Genomic DNA, 20,091 nt, shown 5'->3' on the forward strand with positions numbered 1-20,091 from the left:
AATTATGTGCCCACACAAGTGTGTATGATTATTATTAATATAATATACATGCAATAGTCACCGAGTAATATATTCACGTAAGACGCGTTGAAAGTAACGTTGTGCAAGAGTTAGTTGGTTGTCATTGTTATGGTGATGCCTTGATTTGCCTGATGAACCCACACTCCGAGAAGAAGCGCTTGAGAAAACAAAAAAAAAACCTAGCAACTCGGAATAAACACAAGTCGTTACGGTTACCCGGGTGAGCATGAATATAAATATCCAATGAATTGATAAAGAGAGCTTTGAGCGGAATCAACTTTTTCACCCCGTAGACGTAGACGAGAGCATTACGGTTGCTATACGCATTTACGATTGTGTCTGCATACTATTTTCAAATGGCATGTTGTTTTTTTTTTTTTTTTTTTTTTTCCGAGAAACGAACAAAAATACCAGGTCGACCTCTATTGTTGTCCCAGCGTGCAGGGCAAAATACAACAACCCCCGTCTCGACGTTATCTCTCCCTTACCTACGTGTGAATGTACACCACATAGTGATGAATACAATGTGTGCTCTGCGCAAAAATAGGAGGATAAGGTGGAGAAGGAGGTAGGTACAGGGAAAGACTCGCGGAACATGAAACACGTGAAGGGGGGAGGCTGCGGTGGCAGAGAAAAAAGGGGGTGGCGCGCGTGTGTGTGCATGTGTTTCATATGCGGCCGCGATTTTATCGATCGGAGTGGGAAACTCGTGCTCTGTGGCTCTCTTTCTCGCACTCGCGGAACAGTCGACTCGTATCCGCGGTACAACGCAGTTTTTCCCAAACGAATTCTTGTTTTGTTGTACGGCAACATGTTCAACGGGGACGAATGTATAACCGCGAGGGCGCACTTGTACTTTGTTTTATTACGCAAATTTTCGTGCCTTTTTTTTTTTTTTATACTTTTGACGTGGGTATTAATTATTTACAAGGTCACATTTTGCTTCATTCGCGACAATGATATACTTACTTTGAGTTAAAAATCAATTGATCGCGTCGACCCGATGTACTCACGAAAGTTTGTTTTCTTTTAACTTTGGGATTTAAATTACTTACATTTTTTTTTTTTTTTTTTTTTTTTCACAAATGCCACGCTTGAGCTTGAAAAATTTAACGCAGAGCAAAAAAAAAATGTACATTTACGTATCTTGGTTCATTTGTTTGAAAGCGTTAGCTTGAGCTTATCTGTATCTGTTACAGCGTACGTCGGGTCAATATTTAGGTGCACCAAAGTATTCAACTTGATGCTCAAAAAGCTGAATACGATTCACTCTGATTGATAAAGCGCCTTGTACTAATTTGTTATTGTTATTATTATTATTATTATTATTATTATTATTATTATTATTATTATTATTTACACATACACTCGTTACAAAAGAAAATCGTCGTCGTCTTTTTTTCTTTTTTTTAATATTATAAATAGAAAATTTTTAATTTTTCGGTATTAAAATACCACCTTCGATGGAGCTTTGTTTACATGGATAGTTAGGACTTTTATCAGTTAGTGTGTCCCATCACCGGCTCAAAACAATTCGTAGTTGCAAGTGAGGATGAACCCAATGAGTACATATATATAGTCAAATGAAAGGTGCGAGATGACATGATTTTTTTTTTCTTCTTTTTTTCTTTTTTCTTGGGGCGCAAGCAGCGAACCGTTCCGCGAGAGAAAGATTTGTTAAACATCGGGGACGGCGCTGAACATGCCGGTGAAAGCCGCGTCGAGGATCTTGCTCCAGGCCTCTTCCACCTCAGCCGTGAATTTCGAGCCGAATTTCTGCTTCAGCACCTCCATCACCACGTCTTTCAGTTCCTGTAAATTCACGTTTTCATTCAAATCGTCGGCGCCGACTCCCGTACTATCAATCTTGCTTGATTGCCTTTTTTATTGGATCGTAAATTTTATTCCAACTGAAACTTCAACGACATTATACACGGACGTTACTTTTGGGATGACAATTTTTACGAGTCTTCTCGGGTAGGACAAAATTCGTCAACGCGAGGTGTGCCACTTGAAAAATTAATCTTGGAAACTTTTTTTTTCTTTTCTTATGGGACAATGAACTGTACAAAAAAAAAAAAAAAAAAAAAAAAAAAAAAAAAAAAAAAAAACCATTGTTTTTCAGGAGACTGTCAACAGGAGTGCATCAATCGCTCGTGTGCAGCCTGTCATGGATAGTTGCAATCGTCGTCGAATGAAATTGATCGCCAACGAGTTAAGCTACGTATCCGTTGGCGATCGCATCGGAAGGGAAGAAGAAAAAGGCTGTGTACACGAGTCCGACATGACCGTGGCATAATGGGCGTATATCTGTATGCTCGTGCAAAATATAATAATTCAACGATTGTACGCCGCGCGCGTCACTTTAGACGCAATTGAAACCCGCGCGCGCAGTGAAACGGATAGACGAGCCATTGATGCCGAGCACGCAATTTTCACGTACGTGCGACAATGGAATGATAATTTACGCCTCAACTGCTCTCGCGCGATGCGCTCAATAACAATAAGAATAATAATATTAATGTACCTCGTGCTCGAGAGCGTTTCCTCTCTCTCCTTCTCATTCTGCATGCCGTACTCGATACACTGCTCGCATCGAGGGTATATACATACACACTTGAATCATTGCGTCGGTCTGTTTTCTTTTCCACTCGAGATCGCGAATACATTTTTTTTTCTCCCCCTTTTTTTCAATCACATCATTGATGTACTACAGAAGCGAGCCATCGAGATAGAAAATAAGCTCTTGCGGAAGCTTTTCCAACTAATACCGAGATACGCGTCAAATACGCGTCAGCTCTATTATTTTGCTCGATCAACACGCGAGCTAAAATGTTATTTGCCGTTACATTTGGCGAGTTGTAAAAAAATGACACGGATTCCGATAGTCAATTCCCTTTGTTTCCCCTCGATGGGCCGCAATTGTCACGCACGGGAGAAAGAAAGATATGCGCGGAGGATGTACAATATGATGTTGTGTATCGTCGACTCACAAAGAATTGTTTCTTGGTCTGGCCGCGCCTGTGGTGCCTCTCGCCGATGGCCCCTAGGGTGGCCTCGAGCAGCGACGGGTCACCCATGGCATCGATCACGTTGCTCAGGGCCGACATGATGCTCTGGCAGTGGGCCTGAAACCTCTTGTTCCCCGGCAGCTCCTCCAACGGCACGTCCTTGAACCCGCTGAACAGCTTCTGGTAGTCGGGGTGCTCCTTGAAGTACCTGGGGGCCATTGATTAATACTTTTACTCTCGAGGACATTTTTCATTCGCAAATGGCATCGTCGTATCCCGATGCCCTCCGCGTTATTTTGGCTCGAGATGCCGGGTTCAGGAGAGGCAACAAGATTATAAATGTATTATACGATCGACTCACGCAATCATGATGGCCACGCCGTTGACTATCGGGTCCTTCCTGACGACGGCCCACGTGCTCTGGACGATCTTTTTTTGTTTGGCCGTGAGTCCTGTCGCCGCGTCGGGGGCCGTGCCCTCGCTGCCCCACAAGATGCTCGTCGACGAGCCCATTGCCTGTACACACACAAACACATACACATACATACATACATACATACAGCTGATCGTTAGCGCCGCTCCAAAAGCCAATTAAAATGCAAATTGGCCCGTGCCCTCAACTTGCGGCTATATTGCAGTTTGAGTCAACTGCGTGCGTGGGAGCATAAAACCCGAGACAGATAGGATCCATTATGGGTCAAATGGTCGAACGAAAAATACTTTACGATCGGCACATTAAAAGGAGAGTGGTTGCCGTGATTATGAGGATTATTTTTGTTTCTTTTTCGCTATAGTAGAAAAAAAAAAGCTCCCCAATTGTTCGCAAAAGTAACAACCCGTTTATATATACGTGCCGTTCGAATTTGCTCTCCCGACGACGACGCGCAGACGCTTGGCTAATTTTAATTGCCAACACCCTCTGATTGGACCAATTAACGTGGTGCACTTTATCGCGCCTGATGATGTAGTGTGATCCCGTCGATTCCTCGTCATGCGTTAATATATAAGTATAGCGATTCGGCACTCGTGAAGTCGAAATTCTTCTTTTTTTTTGTTTTTTTTTTTCTTTTTATTCAATGTCATCGAGAGAACGCGATAATGGTAGCGTTAGACGTTCTGTTCTGCTTCGATTGTACTTTATTATTATTATTCTTTAAAAAAAGAAAGAGGTGAAAAGCGGGCATTCAAGGGTGATTGAGGGTTGTTATATAGTTTGAAAAGGAAAAAAAAAAATAGTTTACTTCCAACTGAAACTATCTCCACTGCCAAATTGGAGTAATGATTTGGTTAAATTTCCTGACGTAGTGACAGAATATTTTTACTAGTAGTTCTTACGAGTACGGTATTTTCAATTCCACATTATACCGAAAAATAAAAATTTTTTTTTATCCATGCGATTGAATGAAAACAGACAATTTTGGGAAAAAAGGAAATACTTATATTGCTTGACTTGACACGAGTACAGGTAATTGCAAGCTAAAAGTGGAAAAATATGTAACTACTTTTCTTGGAGTATAACTCATGGGACATTTGATGAAAAATTGCTTGTATTTTACGTTCAAAAGAAAACGTCATACCTACATGTAAGCTTGCTTTTTTTCATTTTTTTTTTCATTTTTTTTTTTTTTCCTCAAACCTTATTGTCTCGAAACTATTTAGGTAAATGACGTGTCGCTTTATTTTTTACTTTAGAGAGCTACGAGAAACACAAGTGCGAGTACCCGGTGCTGGCGAATATTGAAAATTAGTTTTGTTCAAGTTATATCACAAATAACTAAAAAAGAAAAAAAAAAGGATCAATATAAATTATTCATTTTTACCAACCGAAATTGTTCTGTCCCATGTTTCATTTTAATATAAAACATACAATTCCAGAGTTTTGGGTTTTCAAGTATCGAAGCACGTGATTTAAGAACAATGAAAGACAATTAAGAAATAAAATTTAAAAAAAAAATTTATCTCAGGGCGAATTTTAGTTGTGTACGTCAACTACGGAAATAGACGGATTCAATTCGACGGAATGTGCTTGGAGAAAGTCTAGGCACGTACAATTTACTTGATTGGAAAGAGGTTTTTTTCGTTTCGAGCTGCGGCCGAGATGGAAAAGTCCTTTTTTTTCTTTCCATCCATCAACCCATTCGGCTGATTGTACTCGGCTCTTACTACTGAGAAAAATTAAGGCGTCTGCCGGTGATATATGAGCCATTCCACGAAAAAAATCCTGTTTAAAGTCCCTGATGATCATTAAAGTTTGGGACACACGTTTGTGGATCCAGACTTTTATACTTTTTAAGTCAATTTTTAAACATCACATTAATAATGTGTTTAACACCAAAAATACCAGAAACTAATTAAAATTTTTTTTGTTTTTAATATCAGAACAGTAGGTACCACTGGCATGGCACTAGATACCTCTAGACAATGTTCTCGATAGTTTAAAAATTTTTTTTTTTTAAATCACTTTGTTCTTTAGTTAACGAATTACTAGGTTTGTAAAAAAAAAAAAAAAAAACAAACAGAACTGTCCCTTTTACAATATTGCAAGCTTTTGGGTGATTAGCGCACAATACTTTAAAACACCCGAAAAAGCTCAATAGCACGTACCCCGCGTTATTTAAACAATGCCAACTATCATCCAATGTACCTCGAGAATAAACTTTGTATTGTAACGTACTCGTATCTAAAGTTTTTTTTAAAGGAACAGAAAATCGACAAGATTAATTTAACTATGGTATGGTTAAAAGTTACGTCGGAAGTAATTACAAGTGTAATCATCGCTTGAATTTGATAAAACACCACCGACGCCGTGTCGAAATAAAAAGTCACTTCGCAAGAGCAAAACGCAATATTCAAGTATAGGATTGCGGGGGACAAAAAACAGCTTGAACCAACTACGAAAACAACAACTCAAATACCTCTTTGTGAACGATAAGATTAGGCACAAGGGCGATCTTGAAATTGAGATTTTCTCGATGTCCCACGAGGTAGCACTGCACAAAACGATGGGTAAAACTTTGGTGGAAAAAAGTCTTCCCGATCAGTCGTTCGAAGCCAACAGAAGTGGGAAAGGGGAGGGAAAAACAAGAACGAAACAAAAAAGAAAAACGTAAATTAAAATGTAACTAAAGAGTAAAAAAAAAAAAATAGGCCTCCCGGGCTGGAGCCGATGCTGCACGATGTGGGAAAAAAAAAATAGAAATAAGAAGGTACGCGATAAGTGTGACAAATATTTACACGCGCGGGAGGAACACGCGTTATATACTCGCGATCAGCGGCGCGGCCGAGCGCCGAGTGCGAGATAGACAGGCCGCGCGTCTTTACCACCGCAAGCTCCCTCGTGCCACGTATACAGGCAAATTCATATACATACGTATACACGCAACATATCGCTCAGCTCTTTACTTCTCCCTTTATACCTACCCGTATGTATACGTACATACAACCTCCGTCTCTGCGGTCTCTGGTGCCGGCTTTTTTGCGCAAGCACGCGTCGCGCAAGCTCGCTATCTCCCTCTTTTTATTTTTTTCCCGGTGCCCGCAGGCGCGTTAGATGCATATATGTATTGTGCATCGCTACGGATGATTTTGCCAACAACTTGCGGTTTCCCGTTTTTACATGCGTTGTTGCGTGTACGATTAAGTACAGAATCGATAACGACATTCGACAAATAACTATAGATAAAACTTGGTTTTTTCACCTGTGTAGGCATTAGCTAAGTATCTCGAGTCCCGTTGGGCTGAACGAGCAGATCTTGTATTCGCGATAGATCATGGATGATTTGCATCTTTTTTTTTTTTTTTTTTTTTTTTTTTAATATAATTTTATATCAAAAAATTGAATGGTTTTATTCTATATCTGGTCATTGTGTAACAAATTTTTCGACTCGACGAGTCTTACTTCAAACCTCAATAGATTTTATTTATCAAAAATTATTTTATATTCATCCGTAACGATGCCCGAACAAAGAACAAAAGTTACATTTATCTTCAATTGATCACGTTTAAAATTAAAATTTAATGAAAAGTGTTACTTTTGTCAATGTTAAGTTTTTTTTTTTTAATCTCCATTGTGACGAATGTTTATTAACGTCTGACATGTACACTTATTATTTTAATAATGAATATTTAAAATGTATTCAGATTTTCATTTGAATGATGTTTTTACAAGTCTTACTTGCAACTGCTTGTACGTTTTTTTTAAATTTCTGATCACGTTCCGTCCGTTTGAACAATAAGTTTTTCCTAACTGAAAAAAAAACAGTTTTTTCAATGAATGATTTTTTTCTGTGGAATTTTTCCTGTACTTAAAAGAACACGTGAACGAAGGAGAAAAAGCAATAGAGACGAAAAGGTGCAGGTGGAGTGCACCTTGGACTTTTCGAGCTTTTGATCTCGACTAGAGTAGCAGACTCTTGTCACCAGCAGACTTGGGTGGTTACTCTAATTTCATTTCTATCGCGCTACATAGACTCGCGTACAACCAATCAATGCATTGTTTTTTTTTTTTTTTTTTTTCTTTTTTTTTTTTTTTTTTTTTTCTTTTGGAAAAATTAATCAAACTCCGCCAGCAACACAGCAAATTGTCCAACATGTTCAATTAGAGGCACGATAGTTTCTCTAAGTAGGTGTATGTGTGTCATATTTTGCCTAGAGAAAAATTCGTAGGTGAGATTTCATAAAAAGCTTTCTACATCAATTTAAGATGTAGTCTCATCAAGCTTGATTTTATTTACTGTGGTAACGGTTCAAGAACTTTTTTGCCAGACTTTTAATTAAATTGTAATTAATTTATATATTTTTTCGCCGATTGCATTAGTGTTGGGTATAACGTATATGATATAAGAAATCTTGTATACTCCAACTTGAGTTAATTAAAAAAAATGACAGCTGATTCACCAACAGTATTCAATAATATTGAGTTGATGAAATAAATGATTAAAGTAAATGACATAAATGTGAAAATACGTCAAACAACTTGTATTGCTTGTGTTTATTTATTTTTTTGTTAATTAAAAAGTATTTTTCTATTGTAACGGTCTTGTCGTTTTTGGTTTAACGCAAAGGCGTATCAGCACTTCGAGCATACGTTGATCGTTGAGTGGATCTTGAGTTTAGTTTTATTTATTTATCACGTCTACGGTCATCGGTTAAATTATTGATTCGTTATTTAATTGTGATTGTGAAAATGATGTCAGCGTTATTTACAAGATTTATTAACAGGATTACTTTTATGTAGGATTTAAATTTAAAAAAATGGATAAAAAGAGATTGCAAAAAAAAAAAAAACAATATTCATGAAAATATTAAAATAATAGTATTATAATACTTGATAATTTTTTCTCAAAGGATAGGTGAGTGAAAAGAAAATGAACCGGAAAGTATAAAAAACCTTCTCTAAATTTCAATGAAATCGTTTCAGTTTCTCTAGCAGTAAATAGCAGCGATAAAGGAAAGCCGGAGCGTGGCAAAATTAAATTTCGCGCGCGCGGGTATATTTTTTTTATAGAGCAGACGACTTCTGTGAAACTTCAAACGTCTCAAAAGTTCAAAAGTTTGTGTCTCTTCCCACATTCGAGAGGTCACTTTTCGACTCTTTCAGTCTTTTGTTGCTTGTAGGAATTAATTGTGTCTTTTTTTAATCGAGTGCATACATTAGTCACTTTTTTCCACCTGTTGCTTCGTGTATTTTTTAATGGTATTTTATAAGTTTTCATTTGCTTTTAAATAACTTTTGTTCTGTTGAAATGTTAAAAATATTATTAAAGAGTGTTAAGTCATGATTTTAAAATACCTGTCTGAAATAAAGTCGGATACCTACTCTTTTATGTATTTATAAAATTATATAGGACATGTATGCATCAATTGTCAAAAATAAAAATTTTACTTAGGAGTGACGTTATCACGGAAATCTTTATAATATATGAATACATAAAAAAAAATTTATTTAGAGTTGTCATAAAATTATTTCTTTACAGGTGTCATTATCATTTTCATCGGCATAGTCATTTACGTTTTGCTGGTGACAACTTTCACAGGGTTTACCTCCATTTCAAAGGGTTATTAATGATAAAATAGTAAATAGTTTATAACAGAAAAATGGCAGCCCCTCCACCAGATCCTGTCTACGTTATGAAAGGGACCATGGGTCCCGTTCATTGTTTGCTATTTCGCATTTCACCTCACTATGAACACATTTATGCAGGAGCTGAAAGTGGCTCGGTGCACATTTGGGACTTGCAAGTAAGGCAATTTATATATCTGCATTGTATAAATATTAAGGCAATTTATATTGTATCACAAAAAAATATTTCGACTTTTTCATTCTATTTGTTGTAGAAAAACAGAGAATTGTTGAAATTGAATTCATCAGAGGCACCTTGTCATGGAATACAAATTTTTGGTGATGAAAATCTTGTGACTCAGAGAAAAGGAGGTGCACTCAATTTTTGGCAAGCCCATGATTCTCGGTGGGAAGTTACTAAGACTGTTGAAACGAATTATTATGCTTTTTGTCGGTCTGTTTGAAAATAGTTATCTATTGTAATAATACTTTTATAGTACTTATTATAAAACGTCTGTTTAGATGTCAAAAATCAACAGAAAATACTATGTTCATACCTCTGAATAATTCAAAAATTGGTTTGTTTTCCTTGAAAACGTATGAAACAGAAATAGAATTGGATCCTCTCAGTTTTCCAGACATTGATAAGCTCGGAGATGTTATGGCAATGAAACCGTGTTTGGATGGATTTAATTACGTACTTGTTGCCTATGACATTGGAAAATTACTATTGTGGGATATAAGATCCAAAAAGATTTTATCATCCCTAACTCTCGATGCTTGTCCTATGACTATTGACTTTAACACATCTGTCATGAGTGGAGTTGTAGGAACTCCTGAAGATAATTTAAATGTAAATAACTATTTTATCCCGTCATATACATTATTTGTATTTTTTACTTCTAAGTCCTACTTTTTCAGGTATTTTCACTATCACAAGATCATAAGTTGTCTAAAAAGAAGGTAATACCTCTAAAAAATCCAGGTACTTCAATTGTTACTATGAGGCCAGATATGAGAATATTTGCTGCTGGTGGCTGGGATAGTAGAATAAGAATTTTTTCCTGGAAAACTCTCAAAGCATTAGCTGTTTTGGATACACATAAAGATACTGTCCACGACATTATTTATTCAACCAGTAGAGTTGAAGCCTACAATAGCAATTGTATAATGGCTGCTGCTGGAAAAGATGGAACAATATCTCTTTGGAGCCTTTATAACTAATTTGAATACTGACTGTAGAAGAAAAAGCACTGTGAACACTGCTTATTTAATAATACAAATATTTTTTTATAAATATTTAATAAAATTTTAATACTAGACTAGATTTGTAAAAACGTTTATTCTATTTTTCATACTTCATTGTAATTTAATCATCGTATTAAATAAAATGTCAATTTAATCTTCCTTCAATAAAAATTTAAATGAAAAATTGACAACAGTGCATGAAAAATACTTATAATTTTATTGAACCATCATTTTGTTACCCCACAGCTGGATTTAAACTTTAAAATATTAACAAAATACCTTAAACTATCAATAAAAAAACTGTGTTATTAAAAATTTTCATGCTGGAATTCCCAGAGTTTTGCAAACTAATTTTTGAGCGATTTTCTCAAATTCTGCTCTGTCTTCCCTCCACATTTTTGCAGCATCAACATTGGCACCACTTTCATCGTTTGGCTCAGCTAACATGCTCACAACACTCAACAGAATTTTTTCAACGCTTTGTACAGGACTCCACCTTTCGGCACTACTTTCATAACCCATGGGATCATCACCAGGAGCGTGTAATATACTGATGCACACTCTGCCATCCTGATAAACTGAAAAGATACAATGAAGCTTAGGTTCAGGTTCTATTTAATTTTTCAATAACACAGCTTACTATTTGGATGAAAAATTTCGCAGGTGAATTGCATTTTTGGTGGACTTAGCGGATAGTCCGGGGGAAAAGTTAGCTTGGCTGGAAAGACACCACCTTCAAAGCATGTTCCCTCAGGTCCTCTGGAACAACATATTACTTCAAGCTTAAAAATGTCGTTGTTAATGTGTGCACTTTTTCTAAGTTTTACCAAACTTACGAGATTAAAGCTTCCCATTCAAAGAAATTTTCTTCATTCACTGGGCCGGCAATTATTCCTTCAGGGGGATTTACTGTCAGTTCTGCAATTCATTAAGTACAATTAAACATTGATACTGTTGCTCCAAAATAAGTGTTCAACATAATGTTGCAAGTCATTTTACGTTTGTACTCAGCCATTAAACGTCGTAAGGCTGAACCCGCCATTTTTTAACTATTAAGATTTTTGTTATTTAATGATAAAAACCGTAAAGTATGATTTATTCACCTGTACGTGAATACGTATACAATACACACACAAAACAATGGGCAAACTGTCAAATCAAAGGTTATGTCACAAATTGTCACAATCAGCTGATTTTTGTCAGTTCGTAATGTGGGCGGCGCAAAAGCATAGAAATTTATGAAAATTTATTGCTATCGGCTAATCCCATTCAATTAGAAGTAAAAAAAAAAAAGTAATGAGAATAGAAAAAAAAAACTTTTATTGCTAAACAGTAATATTTTATTTACACATAATCAATTATTTAATAAATTTCTATAATCGTAAAAATTTTTTATTCACAGTTCTGTTCAAGTGCACTTTCGATGGTACTCAGCAGGCGCCACGCCAAAGTCCTGAAGACTGAAATAGTCGCTACTGTTTTTATGAAGGAACCTTAAGAAGTCATGAATATGTGTAAGAAGGAACTGAACACTTTTTTCATCCAATGGAGTGTATGCTAGCATACCTCCTAGTTTAACTACAAAATTTTTGTTGCAAATTAATAAAAGTTGTTTATAAATATACTTTAAAATAGATATACTACATGTTAATAATATTTACCAAACAGTCTTAATAAATGGAAGGCTCCATATATTTGGCTAGCTGGTGTGTTTGGTTTTTCATTCATAATTTCTCCATATTGTTGTCTTTCCCACCTGTACAAAAGTTGAGTTCCTAGCATTACGTTGAAGTATTCACGTAACCCTTTTGTCACTTCCAAAATAGCGTTTTCTCTGTTTAAAAAAAACACCTCATGGTTACAAGATTGATAGACACAAGTAATTTAAGTACTTGAACTTACTTGTTAGGGGTGTTGGTTTTACTCGATGTTTTCAATTTGACATAATCATCTAATATTTTGTCAACCGTGTGTCTAGCGGGTAATATTGCCAATTTTCTTTGCCTACTTAGAGCATCCCAGTCATCAACAAGCCAGGGCTTCAATTCATGCGGGATTTTGACTCTGATTTCAACTTTTGTCAAAAACTGCTCTTCTGTCTCGATGGTGGGATCAATTCGGCTGAAAATAATGATGTATAGAGGCTTAATTCTAATTCAAAGAACATGTTATCAGAAAAGTAGCCGTTCTAACCTTCGCTTTTTTTTTGGCCCATCTGAAGACGAATCATTTGACGTTGGTGTGATGGATCCGCTATTTTTTTGTATTCTAGTACTGGCTTTGTCACTTGAAAGAGTTGGGGTACTACACCTACTTTCCGATTCTTTATCTTTAATTTCACGATTTTTCAAACTCACTTTGCAAAGAGTGGAAGTAGACTTTTTTGCTTTTTGAGCAATGAGTTGAGTCTCGTGTGCTTTTTGAACATCTTTTTGACGCTGTACATTGCCATCATTATACTTTAAAACTCTACTTTCGGGAACCCATTCATCCCAACTGAAAATAAAATGCACATTCGTGATTCTCTGCATCAACAATGCTTGAAAAAAACAAATGAAAAATCTAACTTTTTGTTCCATCCAGCATAGTGTATGAGATATTTAATTTTTTTTTCCTCAGTCGCATTGACTTTTAAACACTTAGCTTCGTAAATCAATGGTCCGTGAAAGCACAAAACGCGTTCACCTAAAAAATGTTTAACAAATTTTTCGGTGTATTTTTCTTGTCTAAGTTTTGTAATGAATTCTTTAAACAAAGACGTAACTCACCCTCTTGAAATTTAGCACTCGAACTGTTAGGCATGCTGTGCAGATACTTTTAATTGTCTATCAATAAATGAGACTCTATCTCGAACAATAATCAACAAACGCACGAGACGACGTAACGTAAACTGAACGTAAACAATGAGATTTGACGTCCATCTTGGCGCCTATAGAATCTCGAATCTTCTGGGCACATTTTTATGAGATGCAATAAAAATGATTTGTGCTTCCATGAGTTAATGGTAAAAAGTCTAAAGTGGTGTAATTTTGTAAATACAATCGATTTTATAAGCCACAGAAGATAAGTAGAATATTAATGATTTTGGAGGTCGATTTTTGGGTAGAAGATAAATTATAAACTTGCCGCAAATAACAGAAGCAATGTTTAATTTTTTATTTTATACATACCAAACTAGTTGCGGCTGGTTTATAATTGATTAAATGGCTCTAACATAATAAGTAACAATTATTTGGATCAGCGCCATCTAGCGGTCTTTACTTTTTGGCCAAAAGTGGCTCCTAAAATTCTCAATCAAAGCATTCAGGATTAGAGCCATTTAGTCAATTATAAACCAGCCGCAACTCATGATGAAGCTATAAAATGAAAAAATAACGATACGTGTGTTTTTGGCGGCAAGTTAACAATTTATTTTTTACCAAAAAATCGACCTACTATGTGTTTTTACTTTTAAAGATAAATTTTCAAACATAAGATGAATTGTTAACTTGCCGCCAAAAACACACGTATTGTTATTTTTTCATTTTATAGCTTCGCCATGAGTTGCGGCTGGTTTATAATTGACTAAATGGCTCTCATCTTGAATGCTCTGATTGAGAATTTTAGGAGCCACTTTTGGCCAAAAAATAAATACTGCTAGATGGCGCTGATCCAAAATGATTATTTTGCTACTTACAGTAAAGTCACTTTATTAGTTATAAACCAGCCGCAACAAATTTTATGGATACAAATAAAAAAGTGAACATTTTTTGTGCTACTTGCAGCAAGTTTACAATTTATCTTTTACCTTAAAATTGACCTCCAAAACCATCAATATTCTACTTCTCTTATTTGGCTCATAGAATCGACTATATTTACAAAATTACAATACTCTTGACCTTTTACCATTAACTAATGAAAGAACAGCCCAACAGCCCTTCAACTTTAGATGTCCAATAAACAGTTAACTTATATAATATGTACAAAGCAAAATTTGTGTTACAGAAATCGTTAATCACGATCACATGTACACGTAAATTAAATAAATCAGTCGAAAAGAGACAACTGAAGAAAAAAGGACTGAAAAAGAAGCACAGTCACACAAAGAGTCTCCTAAGAATGGAACATCGGATCTCACTAATTGAAAAATACATTTGTTACAGAGATGTAAATTTTATGTGTTATAAGTAAACAAAGAACCCAACCTTCTCTGATCAAGTGAGATCCAATGCTCCATTCTTATGTGAGACTTTTCGTGTGACTGTGCTTCTTTTTCAGGCCTTTTTTCTTCGGTTGTCTCTTTAATGGACTGATTAATTTGTGCTTACATGAGTTAATGGTAAAAGGTCAAGAGTATTGTAATTTTGTAAATATTGTCGATTTTATGAGCCATATAAGATATGTAAAATATTAATGTAGAAACTTGCCGCAAGTAGCATAAAAAATATCAACTATTTATCGTCTATTTATAAGATTATTTGCGGCTGGTTTATAATTATCAAAATGACTTTACTGTAAGTAGCAATAATTATTTTGGATCAGCGCCATCTAGCGGTCTTTATTTTTTGGCCAAAAGTGGCTCCTAAAATTCTCAATCAGAGCATTCAAGATGAGAGCCATTTAGTCAATTATAAACCAGCCGCAACTCATGGCAAAGCTATAAAATGAAAAAATAACAATACGTGTGTTTTTGGCGGCAAGTTAACAATTCATCTTATGTTTGAAAATTTATCTTCAAAAGTAAAAACACATAGTAGGTCGATTTTTTGGTAAAAAATAAATTGTTAACTTGCCGCCAAAAACACACGTATCGTTATTTTTTCATTCTATAGCTTCGTCATGAGTTGCGGCTGGTTTATAATTGACTAAATGGCTCTAATCCTGAATGCTCTGATTGAGAATTTTAGGAGCCACTTTTGGCCAAAAAGTAAAGACCGCTAGATGGCGCTGATCCAAATAACTATTGCTATTTACAGCAAAGTCACTTTGCTAATTATAAACCAGCCGCAACTAATTTTACAAATAGGTAATAAAAAGTTAACGTAATGTGTGCTGTTTGCGGCAAGTTTACAATTTATTTTCTACCCAAAAGTCGACCTCCAAAAATGTAGATATTCATATGGTTTAATAAAATCGATCATATGGCATTACTTTAACTACTACACATAACTTCATGTACATCTTACACCGTGCTCTCTTTACCAGAATAATAAAATCAGAGGCTGTAAAGTTACGTAGGTCGTGGTGGTAACGCTGCTTGGGATGTTTTCCGCAATCGTCGTCACCAGCAAGTAATTTTAATTTGCGCTCTACGTTACCGTCAGTTCAGTAAGTGCAGATTACGGAACAGAGTGCAGTTTAATTCAAGGTTAGTTGACTTACGGACCTGACGGTAACGTAGAGCGCAACCTTGAATCACTTGCTGGTGACGATTGCGGAAAACACCCCTAGTTTAAAAACACAACGCTAGATGGTGTTGCATCAATAGACCTCTGCCGTACCGACGGTCAATAATGCGTGGGAAGAAATACCTATTGGTAAGTTGAGCGTCAGTACGGCAGATCACGACTTCTGCATCAGTACCGACACCACGGCTTCTTCTGTCAGAAAACCCTAGATGAATGTATATATATATAGATGGCAACACTAAAATCTAGGGTTTTTTTCTCAAGATGATTTCCCCTAGATAGAAAGTTTCCGAAAATCACAACGCTAGATGGCGTTGGCAACAGACTGAATGAAAGATGAGTAGACTATAGGTATAATAGGTACTGAATAATATATTACATTATCGTCATTTGTCGAAAAAGAGACATGAATCACGGAAACATAGCGCGTAAAGTTCTTAATTAATAATATTTAATTTATCAAATTGTAATTATTAGCTTTTAATCAGCCATGGAGAGAGATAATGGGATTACAAAGAGAAAATAGTAAGTTACTTTAGTGATGGTTAAGTTTTCGTGTTTTCAAATCAAAAATTAAAATAGCAGTAACTGTTTCATTCCTTGCTTTTCTTTTTATCCTCAAAATACTAGTTGATTCACTCATTTGTTATGTAGTTAGTAACTGATAGTTGTACTTGAATCTTTGAACCTTCAAGGATCATAGAAATATGAGAAAATACTGTTTACACTTAGTTGAGCAGATGTTATAGCTATTGTTTTAAATTACTTTTTTTCTTGATCTAAAATTATTGAAAGAAATGCACCAGTAATTGCCATATTTGAAGAATGAGAACAAATTCGTACGTGAATTATTGTAAAATTTCAGAAACAAGTGTACACATAATTTCTTATGTGGCAATGCTAACTATTAAGCATCATCTTTCTTTTAGCTACTCTCTGGAAAGCGCAGATACAGCAGATTTTCTTGAAATAAGGCCGCCCCAGGCAGTGGTGCAACATCGCAAGTCAGCTTCCCATAGTCATCACAGATATTCTACTCGTAATTTAGATGGCAAGGAACGCAGTGGTAGATCGTCATCATCCACATCTATAACATGGGACGCAAATGATAGTAGTGCACATTACAGAGATCGCAGCAAAAGTAAGCATGAAAAGAGGACTAGAAGATCGGAACCTGTTGAGCGAGAATCAAAGTCCTCCAAGTATAAGAAGGAAAATCAAAGTACGAATAGTTGGTCCCCTACAGATCTTGGAGAAAAGTAAGTTCCAATTCATTTATTTATATTGATGGGTACATATACCATTTTATAGGCGATTCAATATTTTTTTATTTACTGTCAGATAATTAAGACGTGTTTACATGGCATTATATGCATCAGCCACATAATACCAAGAAAATGTTCCTGTACAAAGCTGACATTGAAAATCTAATTAAAGTATAATCTTAAGTTGAATACTTTATTGTATTGGTACTTAATGACTCATTGATCATTCATTCACCATTAAATAGGTCTAAAACCCATTCACCTCATAGTTTACACATACGATGTAATAAAGATGAGAAATCGAATCGGTGACACAAAATTACAAATCTGTTTCTCTACCTACATGGATGGACATCATATAGTTTTTTCATTCATATTCGTTTTTGGACAGAAATTTTACACGAAAAACTATTTTTAAATAATAGTGGTGATTCTTTACTCCAGTTATAATTTAAATAACATGGACTACTCTTGCAGGGTGATAAGTACTATTTTTTTGACTTGCATCATGTAGCCACTAATATGTTTTCTCCGTCATTCAGTGGTTAAGTTCTTTTTTATCTTTAGTATTGCCAAAATATCATTATTAATAAAAGTCATTACAGTAAAATTTTTAAAAACTGTAAATTTTGTAATTCAGTTTTCCTAAACTTTCAGATTTTCAAATGACCACCAAAAAAGGTACGATCAAAGTTGCTTCTATGACAAGAAATCTTCTTTATCACATGTCAGTCGTAGTAAAAGACGTGAAGTGCCACGTAATCATCCTGATATGATGGATCGAATTCAAAATCTGAACGTGACACCATCTTCAATGCAAAAGAAGGAACACAAGAAATCGCATAAACATAAAAAAACAAGAGATCGTGAACATGAAAAAACAAAGAAAGAATTGGGTAAGTGAAAACAACAAGATTAGTGCTCTTTAAATGATTTAAATTGATTTAAAACATATTTATAACTTTTTATAATTTCTTCAGTGTACCAAAAAAAATTGACTCAAGAGTATCAACAGAAAGAATTCCAAGTTACAATGGATTCAATAAAGCATGCATCCATGAAAATGTCCATAGATTCAAAATGCGAGCAACAAAAGTTGCAATTAGTAAGAGATTCACTAAAGAAACAAATAGAGGTATCCCATCAAATTGACGAAGAAATTCGTACAACGTCGAATGACAATCGACAACATAGTCCTGAGATCAGTCAACATTTGCATAACTCGATTGTGGAGGTATTCAATAATAGTTTACACACAGCCAGCCAGTCAGACAGTAACAGTCCTAAATGTAAGCGTTCGCGTATGTCAGGCACAGATCAGCAGCGTAAGCATTCAAGAAGCAGCAGCAGCAGCAGCAGCAGTAGCAGCAGCAGTAGCAGCAGCAGTAGCAGCAGCAGCTCTTCAAGTTCCAGTTCTACTAGTACTGATGATGATGACAGCGATACTTCTGATTCCACAAGTTCTGATGATTCAAACAATAATCTAAATTCACTGTCAATCGACCAATTCACCAAGTCGGGCAAATCAAACGGTTGTTCACCTGCACATAATGGTACCAACGGAATCTCCAAAGACAATCTAAAAATGGATCTCCAAGTCGAACTACCTCCTTATATTCCTGCTATTCACGGGTGTAGAAGCGTTGAAGAATACAAGTCACTAAATATAATAGGAGAAGGTACTTATGGCATTGTACACAGAGTTCAGGACAGACGCACAAAAGAAATAGTAGCTCTAAAACGTTTGAAAATGGAGAAAGAAAAAGATGGCTTTCCCATTACAAGCTTGCGTGAGATCAATACTCTGCTGAAGGCTCAGCATCCCAACATAGTCACAGTGCGAGAAATAGTTGTTGGTAGTAATATGGACAAGATATTTATTGTCATGGACTATGTTGAGCATGACTTGAAGTCTCTCATAGAAACAATGAAAACCAAAAAACGGAGATTCATGCCTGGTGAAATCAAGTGCTTAATGAAACAGCTACTGGCTGCTGTAGCTCACTTGCACGACAATTGGATACTTCACAGAGATATTAAAACTTCTAATTTGCTATTGAGTCACAGAGGTATTCTAAAGGTCGGTGATTTCGGTCTAGCCAGAGAATATGGATCGCCACTGAAGCAGTACACAACTATTGTCGTGACGCTTTGGTATCGTGCACCTGAATTGTTGCTTGGAGCTAAAAAATACAGCACGCCAATCGACATTTGGTCCGTAGGGTGAGTAAAAAAAATTTACATATAACTATTATGGTATATTAAAATTCATAATTTCTTATGTATTTTTGTAGGTGTGTTTTTGCAGAACTTGTACGTATGGAACCAATATTTCCAGGAAAGTCAGAAATGACTCAAATAAACAAAATTTTCAATGAATTAGGCACTCCAACTGATGAAATTTGGCCTGAGTACAGTAAATTGCCTATGGTAAAATCGATAAAATTTCCTACCTATACCGTGAGCAATTTAAGACAGCGTTTCAATTCGTCATTATCTGACCTGGGAACCAAATTACTCAGCAAGTTAGTTACCTAATTTTTATCATTATTTTATTCATATAACTTTTTCTTTAATTTTAATTATAAATTTTACAGATTTCTGACATATGATCCAGCTCAGAGAGTAACTGCAGAAGAGGCATTAAAGCATTCGTACTTCTTAGAATCACCTCTGCCTATAGATCCAGCCATGTTTCCTAAATGGCCAGCTAAATCAGAGTTTGGTTCGCGAAAAATTAATGCGTCTCCACAAGCACCATGCGGTGGTAGAGATTTTATGGCACTTAAGGAACAAAAAAATGAAGAAATGGAGTCTCGTTTTCACATGTCAACAAGTACTCAGTTACCTGCTGGTGGTGGTTTTCACTTAAAATTTTGATGATTTAAACTGGACAGCATTTGAAGGCGTCGTTTATTGTACCTGCATTATTATGTTGCAACCAATAAATTTTGAACAAAATAAGACTGTACATATATACGTTAATTAAATAAAAACTATGGAATATTTTTTTCATCAACTCTTTTGTTTTAGTAAAATAATTCGTTTCGTTAGAAATCAGATATTTTTACGTATATCAATTAATGAATCATAATCAG

At 35.6% G+C, this 20,091-nt stretch overlaps 5 protein-coding genes across 8 annotated transcripts; 2 read left to right on the plus strand and 3 right to left on the minus strand.

Annotated features, from left to right (window-relative positions):
* Positions 1–1,095: 1,095 nt before the first annotated feature.
* On the minus strand, positions 1,096–6,332 carry Glob1 (globin 1). The gene is made up of 4 exons (XM_014354989.3): positions 5,948–6,332; positions 3,394–3,548; positions 3,015–3,240; positions 1,096–1,833 (listed from the first exon to the last, which is right to left on the minus strand). Exons 2-4 carry the CDS (start codon positions 3,543–3,545, stop codon positions 1,699–1,701), a joined length of 513 nt encoding a protein of 170 aa, XP_014210475.2. The 5' UTR covers positions 3,546–3,548; positions 5,948–6,332; the 3' UTR covers positions 1,096–1,698.
* Positions 6,333–8,598: 2,266 nt separating this feature from the next.
* LOC106641134 (guanine nucleotide-binding protein subunit beta-like protein 1) lies at positions 8,599–10,350 on the plus strand. The gene is made up of 5 exons (XM_014355420.2): positions 8,599–8,727; positions 9,008–9,272; positions 9,369–9,547; positions 9,616–9,946; positions 10,015–10,350. The coding sequence occupies exons 2-5, from the start codon at positions 9,129–9,131 to the stop codon at positions 10,315–10,317; spliced, it is 957 nt and encodes a 318-aa protein (XP_014210906.2). The 5' UTR covers positions 8,599–8,727; positions 9,008–9,128; the 3' UTR covers positions 10,318–10,350.
* A 222-nt stretch (positions 10,351–10,572) lies between these two features.
* Ubc7 (ubiquitin conjugating enzyme 7) lies at positions 10,573–11,498 on the minus strand. Its single transcript, XM_014355204.2, has 4 exons — positions 11,341–11,498; positions 11,178–11,259; positions 10,982–11,100; positions 10,573–10,919 (listed from the first exon to the last, which is right to left on the minus strand). Exons 1-4 carry the CDS (start codon positions 11,381–11,383, stop codon positions 10,660–10,662), a joined length of 504 nt encoding a protein of 167 aa, XP_014210690.1. The 5' UTR covers positions 11,384–11,498; the 3' UTR covers positions 10,573–10,659.
* Positions 11,499–11,644: 146 nt separating this feature from the next.
* LOC106641008 (MORF-related gene 15) lies at positions 11,645–13,322 on the minus strand. Of its 2 annotated transcripts, none has more exons than XM_014355223.2 (6): positions 13,110–13,322; positions 12,909–13,026; positions 12,535–12,837; positions 12,244–12,462; positions 12,003–12,097; positions 11,645–11,919 (listed from the first exon to the last, which is right to left on the minus strand). In XM_014355223.2, exons 1-6 carry the CDS (start codon positions 13,141–13,143, stop codon positions 11,750–11,752), a joined length of 939 nt encoding a protein of 312 aa, XP_014210709.1. In that variant the 5' UTR covers positions 13,144–13,322; the 3' UTR covers positions 11,645–11,749. The 2 variants fall into 2 exon arrangements, with proteins under 2 accessions (XP_014210709.1, XP_014210704.2); XM_014355218.2 differs by having other exon boundaries at positions 12,003–12,175; positions 13,110–13,319.
* Positions 13,323–16,118: 2,796 nt separating this feature from the next.
* On the plus strand, positions 16,119–19,967 carry LOC106640545 (uncharacterized). 3 transcript variants are annotated; one of them, XM_023392377.2, is made up of 6 exons: positions 16,119–16,253; positions 16,658–16,987; positions 17,651–17,889; positions 17,974–19,216; positions 19,288–19,518; positions 19,591–19,967. In XM_023392377.2, the coding sequence occupies exons 1-6, from the start codon at positions 16,219–16,221 to the stop codon at positions 19,871–19,873; spliced, it is 2,361 nt and encodes a 786-aa protein (XP_023248145.2). In that variant the 5' UTR covers positions 16,119–16,218; the 3' UTR covers positions 19,874–19,967. The 3 variants fall into 3 exon arrangements, with proteins under 3 accessions (XP_023248145.2, XP_089445458.1, XP_089445457.1); XM_089589332.1 differs by having other exon boundaries at positions 17,675–17,889; XM_089589331.1 differs by lacking the exon at positions 16,119–16,253 and adding an exon at positions 16,462–16,567.
* The last annotated feature ends 124 nt before the right edge of the window (positions 19,968–20,091 follow it).

Source organism: Copidosoma floridanum, unplaced genomic scaffold (genome assembly GCF_036245765.1).
Source record: "Copidosoma floridanum isolate Cflo_tuat_1 unplaced genomic scaffold, Cflo_Japanese_pri ptg000009l, whole genome shotgun sequence".
Classification (NCBI taxonomy): Eukaryota; Metazoa; Arthropoda; class Insecta; order Hymenoptera; family Encyrtidae; genus Copidosoma; species Copidosoma floridanum.